The sequence below is a fragment of the Eurytemora carolleeae genome, unplaced genomic scaffold, assembly GCF_000591075.1.
Source record: "Eurytemora carolleeae unplaced genomic scaffold, Eaff_2.0 scaffold1219, whole genome shotgun sequence".
NCBI classification, from domain to species: domain Eukaryota; kingdom Metazoa; phylum Arthropoda; class Copepoda; order Calanoida; family Temoridae; genus Eurytemora; species Eurytemora carolleeae.
The window spans coordinates 71509-87012 of record NW_019397114.1 but is presented as its reverse complement, the minus strand read 5'-3'; the positions used below and the strand labels follow the sequence as shown (position 1 = coordinate 87012).

The 15504-nt window shown below is 33.5% G+C and overlaps 1 protein-coding gene across 1 annotated transcript in view; it reads right to left on the bottom strand.

Moving 5' to 3' along the window:
* Positions 1 to 7629: 7629 nt before the first annotated feature.
* LOC111711987 (uncharacterized) overlaps positions 7630 to 15504 on the bottom strand; it is a 30859-nt gene continuing 22984 nt past the window's right edge. The window contains exons 13-16 of the mRNA XM_023486489.1: positions 14243 to 14335; positions 11401 to 11469; positions 8797 to 8869; positions 7630 to 7730 (exon numbers count right to left, since the gene is read on the bottom strand). Coding sequence (XP_023342257.1) covers positions 7684 to 7730; positions 8797 to 8869; positions 11401 to 11469; positions 14243 to 14335 — 282 coding nt within the window. The 3' untranslated portion in view covers positions 7630 to 7683. The remainder of the gene's footprint in view (positions 7731 to 8796; positions 8870 to 11400; positions 11470 to 14242; positions 14336 to 15504) is intronic.

Below are 15504 nucleotides of genomic sequence, written 5' to 3'. Positions count from 1 at the left end.
CTGAATAATGACTGGTTTCTACAAATATTGGAACAGTGTGGAAGTACTCTTAAGTCTTTGACCTTGAAGAATTCGAATATTACTGGTGAAATATTGATTAAATACAAGGGAACCTTGCCTTGTTTAGAGAACTTGGACCTGTATTCCTGTAAACAACTTACAGATAGAGGATTACTACAAATTCTTCAGGTTTTTGGAAGTAAACTGAAATCCCTGGATATAGGGCTTACAGATATAACTGGAGAGAATCTGTCTGAATACAAGGGAACCCTGCCTTGTTTAGAGAACCTGGACATGAGATATTGTGAACAACTTACAAATAAAGGACTGCTGCAGATACTACAGCTTTGTGGAAGTACACTCAGATCCCTGGATACAGGAGGAGCAAATATAACTGGAGAGTATTTGTCTGAATACAAGGGAACCCTGCCTTGTTTAGAGAACCTGAAGGTATACTTGTAGCATTTTCTGTTGTAATGTTTAGTGCGATCCTTATTATCTATGTTAGTAATATATCTTATCTATTTCAATGTTGACCCTGACCGGCCATTACGGTCAGTTTGATTTTACCTGTATATAAAATAAATTAGTACTATACAAACCTTTGTGTTATACGGACGAAAACAGAGCCTTGAGTTTTGGCTAGAGATTGAGAGCCTTGAGTTTTGGCTAGAGATAGAGTCAGTGAGACTATAATTAGACTTTGATTAGAGTAATCTCGGGACCTAGATTTATTACATACTGATGTTATCAACTTACAGATAAAGGACTACTGCAGATAATTCAGCTGTGTTGAGATGCACTTAGATCCTTGGATTTACAATATACATGTATAACTGGAGAGTATCTGTCTCAATACATTCATGTGAAAGTGACCAGGTGGTGAAGCTTATATATTGAAACAACAAATTGAAATTGCGGTATTCCTTAATTCTGGAACACATTATTAGTTCTGGGAAACGTTCAGCTACCGAACTGAATAATATTTCATTAACGAATAAAAATAACTATTCATGATTAAAAGAAGATGGTGTTACACTAGCACAAGCTGCGTAGTAGGAGTCTATGAAGTATTTCTAAGGGGTGTTTTTATGTAGATATTTGAATATTAGAATCAATAATTAGATACATCATCGAATTCTCTTTAAATAAAGAAAGAAAATCTAAAAATTGGCCAATTCCATAAAATCCCCCTTACGATCACTCTATATACAAGTGTAATGTTAGATACGTAAACATATCGTGATGTACACAAACGACCACTCTATTAATTAATTAATAGGGAGGTCGGTTGTGTACTCTGAGCTAAGCTTTACCTCTTCGTTTTATTACTCTATGGAGGGGGCGATAGGTTTTTTGTACACTTTGCTTTGACGTTTTTGGACTGCTGAAGAACTTGTTTTTGCGTAACAACAATAATAAAGATTGTAAACAATAACACAAATGATAAAAATTAAAAAACATCTGAGCCTGAAATTTAAAAGAGTATCGTTGAACGAAACTCCCGAGTTTCCTTTTTGGCGACTTAACATTTGTGAAGATTTTGTTTTAACAGCTTCGAGAAAAATGGAGAATATAAACAAACTGAATTATATGATATTTCATAACAAAAATATTTATTTTTACAAAACTGCCTAACTCCGTTCATAAAACCCGGGTTTTAGAACTGGTTTTAATACCCTGTCTTAAGTTTTGGGCTCTGGCATCTCTGGCGTTAGATGAAGATTCACTGTATACTAACTCATGTTTGTTTACATTAGATCGACTGGGTGTCCCAATAAACATGGGAATTCAGTGACGAATTCGATATCGACTTTGTTATGAATTAGTATTGGAATACCTACTTTCAAAAGCCAAAATATATTTTTGTCTGCTAGAATTTATTTTATGAAAACGGTAAATGACTGTGAAGATGTATCTATAATGTATCCGCAGGATGAATAGTGAAGACGAACAAGTTTACTCTGTTTGTATACTGTAGTTTTCTTGTTTTACTAAGTACACCCTTATGCAGTCAACTAGAATAGAATACATATTATAGTGGACTTTACTCGAATAAAGTGTAAAACGGCCATTTTGTTGTACTGTTTCCATACTGAAAGTGTACTTCACATATTTGTGCTATATAACCTTTTGGGCCCTGGAACATCATTTTATAGAAAAGTTTTCTTGAAAATTATTTGATTTTCTCTGATGTCATGCACACATGGATAGAAATTAATCTAATATTTTTTTTTTCATTAAAAAACATATTCCTATAATTGTAGCCTGCAGGTATAATCAAAGAGTGAAACCCAATATTTTAGAAATATTCAAGATATCAAAATATGGTTCAACTTTTTTCACCTAATTCATTTTATAAAGTTTATTTAACAGCTTTAAAAAATTCAAAATTAATTGATAGTCTAGGGAACATACTGTACTACTGCATATAATTTGTGCACATTTACATGAATTGTACACTTTGAACTCCCTTTCAGGCTAAAAGGGACTGACAAAATGCATACCGAGGGATCGTCTAAGTTCCACTCTAACAAATAAGAAGCACTGCAAACATTACATAAGGGGATAGTAAAATCACTGTACGACTTTGTGACCTTGTAGCTCCTCTAGCTTTGATTTGGACCAGGGTCAATTTAGATTCAACTTTGATGGCGCAGCCAGACTGCTTACTGTACCTGGCCCAAGGTTATAATGCAAGGAAAGTTAATTGCAGTTGCGTATACTCTGAGTACATATTGAATTCAGTTCTCTCTGGGCGGAATTTGTAAACAAGAATAGATGCATCAGTGTTTGTATAATATCCGAGGAGGATAAAACCATTGAATCTTGAAAATTTTGATAATTCACATAATAGTTTCCTATGACCAGAATATTTCATTGATTTTCTATGTGAAAGATGGATCCCATGTCAGGCTGTGACATCCGTCTTGTGTTTACATTACAGGCCAGAGACAGTACACTGCAGTACAAAAGATGCGTATACCTCTAGAATAATTTTCCTTGCATTATAACCTTGATCTGGCCTATCATAGGCCTCTTTTTCCTACCCCACTAGTTCAGTTCAGTGTGAAGTATGAGGTTTTCTATAAGATAAATTATGATAGAAAACATGCAACAATTCAATGTTACGCGACATTTTCCTTAGTTTGAATTGGTACATGTCTTATAAAATATGAGAGATAATTCTCTTAACTGTGTTGATGTCCAAATAAAAATTTGTAAAATGTTCCTAACAAGATGTTCTAACATTTCATGAGAAATGCTTCAGAAAAGGTTCCATACCTCTTTATATTGAATAAAAGCGAAAACGGTACTCTTGAAATCTTGATCAAGAATGTGGAAGACATTGTCGTTTTTCTAGGTTTAAAAATTTTGAACTCTGAATGCACATTGCACAAGGTATTTTTGTAGTTAAACCACAATTGAAAGTAATCACTTTTCCACATTAAAAACAATGATCTCTTGTTCATACTAAAATAGACAACGCAATGGCAGAAAAGTGAATTGGGCATTGCCATTTTTCCATGTAGGGTCACTTGAAAATACACGAACACTGTACAGTCTATTTAACAATGAAGATTTAAAACCCTCGAATGCGGGAAATGGAATGAAAAGAAAAACAACTGTCAGCAAATTCTAGAGTACACAAAAGAATTTTGAAATATATATATATATATATATATATATATATATATATATATATACAGTGATAACCAGAAAACTCTGAAATAGGAAGACGACTTCTAAACTCAAGTTAGGACTTAAACTAGTTCAATGAAGATTAGACATCGCAATTGTACAATGTAAATAGACCCTTTTCACTTAAATTGTGCTTTGCTAAGTTAAAAAGTAAAATATTTGCTTTGTAACAACATCAGAACGCTTAAGTATTGATATAATGTCGTCTTTCTATTCCATTGTTTTCTGGTTATCACTGTAGATAACTTTACATGCAAAACTAACCAAAGAACAAATGTTGATTTTATGTTGAATTTTTTCCTAAACAATAATTATTACTTTAAGAATATTTTTATGTGTAATATTAACTTTTAACCATGTATTTAGGGTTTCCATTCTCAACGCAATTTTTACGAAAGAAAGCGCAAATGTTGCTTTCGTTTCGTTAAATTTTTGCGCGAAAAAAAAAACTGCACTTTGCTCAATCATTAGCAAACTTCATTTCTCGCAATATTGCGCTTTTCCGCTTTCGCGTTATTCTGTTTTGCGCAAATTTGCGGAGCAAATTCTCATTAAAAGCTGTTGATTAAAGGTATAAATTGTATAAATTAGTTATCTATAAAATTTCAATTTAATTTTAATGTTTTAAAGGGAACTCATTACTTGCCTAAATCTTTGAAATCTGATGCATGATGGCGCACTGTAAATCAAGATGTTCAGGCTCTCACACAAAAATCGTCAGGTAAAACAAAAAGCCACGGCATTGCGACAATTCAAAATTGAGGCTGTATAGAAATTTGATGACTCTGGGTTGTTTATACCTCAGTGGGCATAGACTTTGATATTTCAATCATATTAATTCTTGAGTAGTCTACATTCAAAATATCAAAGGTTACCACCACACAAAGGTTCAGACATTTTAAAAAAACGCATCAATTATTAATATTTATTTTTTTATTTCCATTTTATGGATTTGTGTCCCTCAATTTAAAGTTTTGTAAGTAAAAGTAACCAATTCAATGGTTTTATGTAAATTTTTTAATAAACCTGAGATGGAATTTAAAGAATTTGAGCCGCGGTTTAAATCCGCCAAAACCCGGTTTGAATTAAGCGCCGGTTTAAACCTTGAAACATTTGATACAATTTTAACTGGAACCAACCATATTTAAACCTCGGCTTAAATTTAAACCGCCGCTCAAATTCTTTAAATTCGGCCACAGATCAGTTGTAATTGATTCTGTGCTGAATTTGGTCAATTTGTTTAAAAATATCCTGTTTTGCGTAAAAATATATCTTTTGCGGCAAACTTCCGGCAAATTACGCAAAAAAATGCGCAAAAGCGCGAAAATTTTGCGCTAAAAATATGGTCATTTCGTGGAAACCCTGACCATATTAAGAACTAATTGTTTTTTTATCAATTTGGTCAATACTTGACTTACGTTTTGTCAACTGTGAAAATTGCCTTGAATTTGATCAACCCTGATAAATAGTCACATTAAGCTAAGCTAGTGTTCAAATAGGCCTATAATAGGACGGGTACTGTAAAAAGTCGCATCGTTAAGGCGGTACATGAGATTGTCCAGGTTCGAATTCAAATTGACCTTAGTCAACCGTGTGTAGTAAGTCATGTAACTGCACTTTGTTGTAATAATAATAAGAAACAGGAATATTCTTTTACACGACATTATATATTAATCAAATTATTGAGAGATTTGCCTCAAATAATTAAATCTGTTTGTTTGTATTCCTGTATTTAATGAATGTTATATTACCATTCTATACATATATATGGGCAGAGGGTATANGGAGTCAGAAAAAGAAAGGAAGATAATGAAATGAGGAATTGTATCTAGGGTCCGAAAATTGGATGAATTTGATAAACATTGTCTAGTCTTTTCTTACTGTACAATATATATTGATTGTAGACGAAAAAGGGAAGAATTGAAGCTTTTTTATGTTATAAACATAGGTCACTATCCTTAATCTCTTCATCACTTGATCTCAATATCCGAAGCGTGCACTTTTCAATGTAAGTATCAATGCTTAATTCCTCAATCAAAAGTAGCAGGTTATGACCACTATATAAAGATCGAATTGTCAAATTAATCGTGTCCTAGGTTGCAGAAGATGCAGAGATCAATACTTGATCCTCGGTTGCAGAAGATGCAGAGATCAATACTTGATCCTCGGTTGCAGAAGATGCAGAAATCAATCCTTGATCCTCGGTCGCAGAAGATGAAGAAATCAATCCTTGATCCTAGGTCGCAGAAGATGCAGAGATCAATACTTGATCCTCGGTCGCAGAAGATGCAGAGATCAATCCTTGATCCTCGGTCGCAGAAGATGCAGAGATCAATCCTTGATCCTCGGTCGCAGAAGATGCAGAGATCAATACTTGATCCTCGGTTGCAGAAGATGCAGAGATCAATCCTTGATCCTCGGTTGCAGAAGATGCAGAGATCAATCCTTGATCCTCGGTCGCAGAAGATGCAGAGATCAATCCTTGATCCTCGGTCGCAGAAGATGCAGAGATCAATCCTTGATCCTAGGTCGCAGAAGATGCAGAAATCAATACTTGATCCTCGGTTGCAGAAAAAATAGAGTCTAAAAGTCGTCTTCCTAATCCAGGTTTTTGTTATTATTGTATGAAAACTTGTTTCAAATATTGTAAGAAAAAGCACATTTTAAAGGGTTCAAGTACAAAAGGTAAAATCACTAAAGGTAGAATTACAAAAGGTAGAATTACAAAAGGTAGAATTACAAAAGGTAGAATTACAAAAGGTAGAATTACAAAAGGTAGAATTACAAAAGGTAGAATTACAAAAGGTAGAATTACAAAAGGTAGGATCACAAAAGGTAGAATTGCAAAAGGTAGAACGATCATAAGGTAGAACATACAAAAGGTAGAACAAAAAAAAACAGAATTACAAAAGGTAGAATTACAAAAGGTAGAACGATCATAAGGTAGAGCATACAAAAGGCAGAATGACAAAAGGTAGAATCACATAAGGTAGAACGATCAAAAGGTAGAATGACAAAAGGTAGAATCACATAAGGTTGAACGATCAAAAGGTAGAATGACAAAATGTAGAATTTCACAAGGTAGAACGATCAAAAGGTATAATCTTCAAGGTAAAACATTCAAAAGGTAGAATGACAAAAAGTTGAATTACAACAGGTAGAACGATCAAAAGGTAGAATGACAAAAGGTAGAATTTTATAAGGTAGAATGACAATAGGTAGAATTTTATAAGGTAGAATTACAAAAGGTAGACTTTAACAATTTTAATGTTGCATTATGTTGGGTAAGGTTAAGTTAAGACAATTTCTGGCCTGAGCGTTGCGGCTACGGGGCCGAGCGCTGCGGTCTCTTAAATGTTGAATAATGTTCTGTCTCTAACCTTCTTTTATTTTAGGTTAGGATACAAAAATTTCTTGGCGGAGAGCTGCGGCTAGAGCAGGCTATATTACAGTTACAAAATTTAAAGATAATTGCTGAATAAGAAGCGTGAAATAATCAGCTCAAATCAACATTAAACAATTCAAAGGCCGCAACGCTCGGCCCCCTAGCCATCCTAACCGCAGGGCTCGGCCCCCTAGCCATCCTAACCGCAGTGCTCGGCCCCCTAGCCATCCTAACCGTAGCGCTCGGTCCAGAAATAGTCTTAACCAACCCTAACCCCACATAATGTAACATTTTTGTGACTGTCGAAATTCTGAAGAAGTTAAAATTATGTAATATTCAATTTTGTAATTTCTACATTTTGACCATTTTACCTTTTTAGGGTAATATTAAAAATTCTGTTACCATGATTTTCTTCTTAATTTTAATCTATTCGTCATCATTGTTTTGGAATTAGGTTCACAGACGCTATTAGTCCTTTAAATTTAAAAATGTATCTTTGTCTGTCTGGCTTGCTTTAAATTCCACTATCGTTAAAAAGTAAGTATTGTTGTTAGATTTATTTATATAATATAAATTATATAATATTTAAACAACTTTTATATAATTCTAGCCTTCTTATGAAAGAGCAACTCCAATGGAAAAACTGTAAAATATAAACAATGAATCAGTAAGTTTAAGAAAAAGGGATTATTTTCAAAATTCAAAGATGTTAAAGGTCTCATGTGAAGTAATTAGGGTTTAGTAACGAGTATAGTTATTTTGTCATAAATATGATTACCTACAGTTAAACCCAAAATGAGCCATTCATCGAAAGAATTTATCAAATGTCGTCTTGACAGTTTTCAATGGGTTTTATACTATTTTACGTAAATCTCAGTATTTGCGAAAATAAATAAATAGGTTTAAAGAGCTCCATATATTCAATTAATTAAAAAACTAAACATCTGCAACATTCCATTATCAGAAAGTGATGAATACGACATTTGATGAATACTTTCGATGTATGGCTTATTTAGCTGTACTTTTTTCAAAATTTTACCATCGTTTAAAATATCCATCTATATAAAAATTTGGCTTGTCTGTCTGTTTGTTTGTTTGTATGTTTGTATCCAATAAACGTAAAAACGGCTGAACCGATCGGGCCCAAATTTTTTGTGGGACATCACGTGACCACAGGGAAGGTTTATGAATGATAAAAATTTTTAAAAAATGTGTTTTTAAAGTTTTTAATTTTGTAATAAAATTTAAATTCTTAAAATTCACGAATTTTTTTTTTTGAATCCGCAAAAAAATGTTCTTCTTTGTTTTAAAATGTAAACAAAAAAACATGTTCACAATTTAAATAGAGGATGATAAAAGCCTAGTTTCTAATATTAGATAAATACAACTTTGTGAGCTTTGTGGATAAATAGCACATTTTTTTAAATCACTAAATTTGTTTTCATTCCAAATTCTTACAATAAAAAAGTTCTGAGCTAGTTGGAAATTTTGTGACCAAATGTTTGTGAAGATATCAACTTAAATTGCAAGCAGGAAATTTGTTACTTTTTTCGGTTCCATGCAAATGATAATGTTTACATTATCAGATGCAACACATCATATTTTTTCACCGTTAAATTATTCAACTATCCCCGACTAAAATACTCATAAAAAACTTCACTTTTTTCTTAGAAAATCATAGTTTGATCCTTTAACTTAGTTCATTGTTCCTAGAATAGAAGATCCAAGCCCAAGACCGAGGATATAGAATGCAACTGCCACGTGCTCTAAACTCAGCTTTTCCTTCACAAATTTATCTGGTTAAAACTTAAACACGAAATTCAAAACAGTTTTGTTTACCTCAACAGAGAAGCTGTAATTAAAATACATATCACAGATGATATTTTAAAAGCTTAAACCCGAGTAAAACCCAAACTCGGGCTTAGATAGAACCCAAGACAGGATTGGTTCTGATTCAACCAATAAGAGACTGTTTAGCAAGCTTTCTCTCTGTAGCAGACAGAACGCCGTCAGATCAGCTGTGACAAGGAGATGTAAATTTCGATAATTCAAACTTTATGTAGTTGCATTATTTTCATAGTATGTTTATTTTCTATAATTAATAAAATGTGACACCACAAATATTCCCGAGATTTTAAATGTAACAAATATAAAAGATTTTACGAAGTTTACAATCATCAGCTGCTGAAGACTCGAGCCTTAAAGAGAGAAAAACCCAAGATGTTTGGTTCTTCCTAAACTCAAGGCCATCCAAAACCCGGGTCTTCACTTGAGCTTTACTTGGGTCTAAGCAGACGCAAAGACCGGGTTTTAGTCGGGTGCAAGCTTTTAAAGTCTTATCTCAGATTTCAATCAATTTACTTTCTACTACTTACTTTTTACTTACTGTGGTATATTTTATTTTAATAGTTTTTTGTAATAATAAACTTTTTGGTAGCTGATCTTGTTTCAGACTCTCGGACATTTGGAAATATAAGCAATAACAGTTCAGACAGATTTTCTTTTTTGCATTGGCAGATTTTTGCTATTTACTTGAATTGATGTGATTGTGATACATAAATATTAAATATATATGGCGATCCAGTGTTCTCAGGATAGCCGGACGTTGCACCTTCTTGTCTTGGCGGCAAATGCTTGATTTTACAGTTCTGGTAACTTGCTGAAACTAACATATTTTATATTGGGATAGGGTTTGCCGAAACTTGCATATTTTAAAAAATCCACAAAAAATCAATTTAAATTGGATATGTACTGTATACATTAAACACATGTACAGTGTACAGTGGTTGATGTAAATAAAAATTTTACACATATCCAGTTTTTCAATAATTGTCATGAAGAAATATAGGCTGTTGTGTTTTTGGACAATGCGGAAAAAATTTTCTCCAGGACGGAGATTTTTTCGAGTACTGCCAGAATTATTTAGAGAATACTTACATTGGAAAGGGAACCGAAAGCTTCAGAAAACCCCTGAGGCTTCCTTTAAAAGTTTGGAATGTCTTAGATGAAATTTTGAATAATGAACCCACCACAAACAACCAAACTGAACGATGGTTTACAGTTGCGTACGAGGGGGTTTAGACAGTAGTGTACGAGGGGGGGCGAGCCCCCCGCCCCCCCATATGCGTGCCCCCTCTTAGGGGGGACTCACCAAAACTAAAAGATTAAGAAAAGAATTGAAATATATTCTGATTCACAACAATACCCTTTAAAGCTTTGTCTGATCAAGTATTGCATTAAAAATCCATGTTTCCCATTTTGAAAACTGAATATTTTTATTTGTGGTTTCTATACAAAAGTGACTCGCGCATTTCTTGCTTCAGAAACGATAGAGAAATTAAGGTTTCAAAGGTACATCGTACATGCCACTCTATAAATGGAGGGTCACTTGAAATTACGCATGTATTCCATTTAAGTAAATTATTAACCTTCCATTAAAAGATAATGTAAGTTTTCCATTCATGTATTTAAACATGAAAATAGTAAAAATAGCAAAAATTGCTTGTCTGCACCGATAGTGCCCAAATTTTGTGTGTGACCTCACATGACCACAGGGAGGGTTTATGGATGATCAAAAAGTTCTAAATTAGCTTACAACAAAATTTGACTTTTTAGAAACGTTTCCATCTATATTTTTCATCCCTTGAAGCTTACAGCACAGTATTAAGGGGGATTGTCTGGTTTTGTGCCCCCCCCCTGGAAACAAGAAAATTAAATAAATTTAAGTTTACATAGTTAAAAAAGGATCAATATTTTTTTCAAAAAAGGGGTTTTTAAGGGGTGGGCCCAATGTTGCCAAGGAGGGGCACAATATTTTTTTGGCGCGCCCTACACAAATGCTCTCGTACACCCCTGGGTTTAGAAGTTTTAAAGCTGACCAGCTTGGAATACAAACTACTGGGAAGTCCTTTTTAGATCTTAGATGAGAAGACACATTGGTTAACTTTTCAAAGAGCTCAAAGACAAGACCTACACTGATCCGCAGCCATCTCAATCGGCAAGAATTCTTGAAAGAAATATTCGACTTAAACTAATTGTTAATTATTTTGATGTATGCAATCTAAATTATCTTTTACAAATAATGAATAATAATTTTTTTGTCAAATTATTACTGTTATTCATTACTGTAATGTTAAGTTCATTTCGTATCAACACTAATATTGAAGAAATTATGTTGTATTAAAAAAGCAGCCCTGACTGCAGTTTCTTTCAATCCTTTTCTTAAAAACTATTATTATTACTATTATTATTATTATTATTATTATTATTATTATAATGATTATAATTATTACAATTATTATTATTATTATTACCAGATCATAACTCCCTTCTGATTTATGAACACTATCCAATATTCTCAAAGCAATAGTTTCAAACCCAGCCTAAATGTTAATTTTCATAAAAATTACAAATATAATTAATAATAATGGTTTTTGTTACAAACCGCCCGATTTGTTTGAGTTCCCCCCCCCCCTCTCCCCAGTATCAGGGGGGGAGCAATATTGAGTTAACACTATAAACCTTTTATTTATGTCAAATAAGGCTCGGTCACCTCAGCCTTTTTAAGAGAAGTTTTTCATAAGTCTTAGTAATGTTGAGTTGATGTCCTAAATCTGACTGAAACTCTTAAAAAATAGTATTTTAAACACTAATCAGAGACGATAAAAATTCTTGAACGCACTTGCGTTGCCTCGAAATCTTTTAATAATTGTTACGTTAGAATATCTTGAAATCCTGATTTCGTTGAATTTTTTTTCTGACTGTTGTATCTTATTTTTAGCTGATCATTCATCTGTTTTCTGTTACTCTCTTTTAGATTTACGTATTCTAATCTCTTGTAGACAAGGAAAAAAAGCATTTTGACACATATTTCTGCTTTTCTTTCTCCATAATATTACGCATATTGCTTTTTGTGTTCCATGCGGAGGTGTCATATTTCTCTGACAGGTTATGTTGTGAATTGATAATGCAGCTTTTTCATCCAACTATTGTTCATATTTATTATATATTTTCTTACAGGTTGGAAAAATAAAAGTCACTGCTAAGCTGGGTTTTAAAATTCTGAGGATACATATTGTCAGAATTCCACAATTATAATGACAAACAGGATAAGAAAGGTTAAGCAAGGAGTGGATATTTTTGACAAATAATTCTTGATTCTTTTAAGTTCATCTCGGTCAGTACTTCAGAATACGGCCTTATCTACAGCAATCTACAGCCTGCAGAGTATAAACTGGTATCATAGTGCATGGTGCACAACCTATCAGGATTCTACTTTTTATGTGTCTATTTTCCTTGTTTCTGGCAAGAAGGAAGGGGAAGAGAAGCACAGAGAAACCCCTCCTTCTCTGCGCTATTATTTTTTTTTCAAGTAGGGTGTGCTGCCATGTTTTATTCCCCACAGGGTTCTGTTCAGTCGCAAGAAACTGGAGAAAGTTGTATATGAACCTGACTGTGCTGAAGCTCCCTTGAAGCTTATACATAGAACCAGATTCAATCGAAAGAATTAATGTCTTTACGGCGGGTTCGGATACTTAATAACAGCTAACTATGCTTGTTATTAAGGAGAATATAATTAAAGCTGTCAGTAGGAAATCTGGATACAGCAGGTAAAAAACCTCCATTCTCCAGGTTAATACAGTCTTACAAAATTAATGCAGGCTTTTAATGTTACTTGTAGTTCCGTTTTTTTTCTTCTTCTGTTGTGTGCAAGGGTGTATGCCCCCCATATACACCCCTGGCTAAAGTTTCTCTAGTATGCTATTTTCTCTCTCTCACCCTGTATCTTTTAATACTTTTAGAAGCGCCTAGTTGTTGCTTCTCTGAAAGCTATATGTACACCCATGTATACATATGAGCTTTTAAATACAGGCCTGATATTTCGGGATTACAGGATCCATTCATGGATAAATATATGAACGGGAAAAGTAATTATGAATTGAAATCATTTTAAATTAATGCAAGCTACAATTATTACAATGTTTGTAAGTGAAAAGATTATCAAAATATAAAATAACAGATAAAAATCCAGTTTTGGTTCCGGACTCACAAAAGGGCCTCGATGGTCTATAATGTTGTGTCCTAAATGTGTATTATCAATGTGTGTCCTAAATGTGTATTATCAATGTGTGTCCTCAAAGTGTATCATCAATGTGTGTCCTCAAAGTGTATTTTCAATGTGTGTCCTCAAAGTGCATCATCAATGTGTTTCCTCAAAGTGTATCATCAATGCGTGTCCTCAATGTGTATCATCAATGTGTTTCCTCAATGTGTATCATCATTGTGTTCCTCAAAGTGTACCTTCAATGTGTGTCCTCAAAGTGTATCATCAATGTGTGTCCTCAAAGTGTATAATCAATGTGTGTCCTCAAAGTGTATAATCAATGTGTGTCCTCAAAGTGTATCATCAATGTGTATCCTCAATATATGTCCTTGATGTGAATTATCAATGTGTGTCCTCAACATGTATCATTAATGTGTGTCCTGGGGGTCTCCAGTGATAATCTGGGTGTCTGCAATGAAAATCTAGGGATCTCCAATAGAAATCTGGGGTCTCCAACGAAAACATGGGGTCTCCTATGAAAATAGGGGGGTCTCCAACAAGGTGTCCATGGGGGTCTCCAACAAGGCGTCCATGGGGGTCTCCAACAAGGTGTCCATGGTGGTCTTCAATGAAACGGCGTCTCCAATAATACTCCAATAATGATGATTATTTCCCAGACTCCAAATTGATCAACAGTTTGCCGATTACTTCTTTGAAACAAAAGCTATAAATAAGCAAATTGTAGTTTTAAAATAAACATGTTTAGGGCTACAACAGTAATTTAACAATGTAAAACCGAATGGGACGCGACGATTCAAAGTCGTTCCGGTCTAAAAAATTAATGAACTTCTCACAGCGCAATTTGGAACTTCGTGGGGCATCCGGATAAAAAAATGTCTCCTCATTACTAGAGTCACTTTTTAATGTGCTTCCTAAAAGCGCTTTTGCACTGATATTCCTCTTTTTCAACACAGAAATAAAGCCGGCTTGACCAGAATATCGGGATATATCAGAATCAGAATATCAGAATATACCCCCCCTTGACCAATTTTATTTAAATTTTGAACTTAATTTCCAAGCAAAGCAGGGTTCGCCAATTAAAAAGTTTTAACCTGATTACACCTCAGAACATGATTATTCATCAGTTCAAACCAAATAGAGTTCTTCTGTATAATCCAAAACGTTTGATCCTTGTCCAGTTTTTCCTGGAAAATTTTAGAAATTAGTTCCCCGTCAAAATAAACACTATCCGTTTACATTGGGTTTATTTCTAGTAAAGTCAGGTTTCAATTGTGACTCAACTCAATCAACTCAAAATAGATTATCAAGTACAATATGTGGCAACAGAGAAATGAACCAATTATACACGACGTCACAAGTGCCAAATATAACAAGGAAAACGAAATTTTCTCACATTAGTTGACATGTTTTCCAAGATTAAATAAAAAAGTGTAAAAACAGAAACTAAAGAACTCATATAATTGCACTTATTTTACTGTAAGATAAGCACTTTATTCTAAAATTATTACTATTATTTATAATTTTGTCGGACACAAAAACTGAATTGACACTTGTGACATAAGAATACAGCTGTACTGAGAGTGTACAAATTCTACGTTGCCATCTATTGTACTAGAATCTATTTGACTCAACTGAAGGAACAAAATATATTTATAATGCTTAGCAGTCGGAATATTTAATGCTTAATCAACATTTTTTAGTGATAAAATACAACAAATGCTTTACATAATTAAAAAAACAGTTAGCCCTCTTTGTCAAACTGTTCCTTTTCATAAAAAAGCAGTTAGCCCTCTTTGTCAAACTGTTCCTTTTCATAAAAAATCTGTTAGCCCTCTTTGTCATACTGTTCCTTTTCATAAAAAAGCAGTTAGCCCTTTTTGTCATACTGTTCCTTTTCATAAAAAAAACAGTTAGCCCTTTTTGTCATACTGTTCCTTTTCATAAAAAAAACAGTTAGCCCTTTTTGTCAAACTGTTCCTTTTCATAAAAAAGCAGTTAGCCCTTTTTGTCATACTGTTCCTTTTTATAAAAAACACAGTCAGTCCTTTTCGTCATACTGTTCCTTTTTATAAAAAAAACAGTTAGCCCTTTTCGTCATACTGTTCTTTTTTATAAAAAAAAAACATAAATGTTGTCCCAATAAACGTACTAAGTGAGAGACGTCTTAAAGATTTGTTCTTTTTAATAGCCATTCCAATGAGAAAATGTAATAAAATTATTTAAGCTTTTCAAAATATGTGTATCACCCCTCTCTAATAGTAGCATGATCTGAGCCGATACTGTTCAGTCTGGACTACCCAGTGTAGATTCGATTTTTTATACAACAAATGTAGCCTGGCAAGATCACATTGGG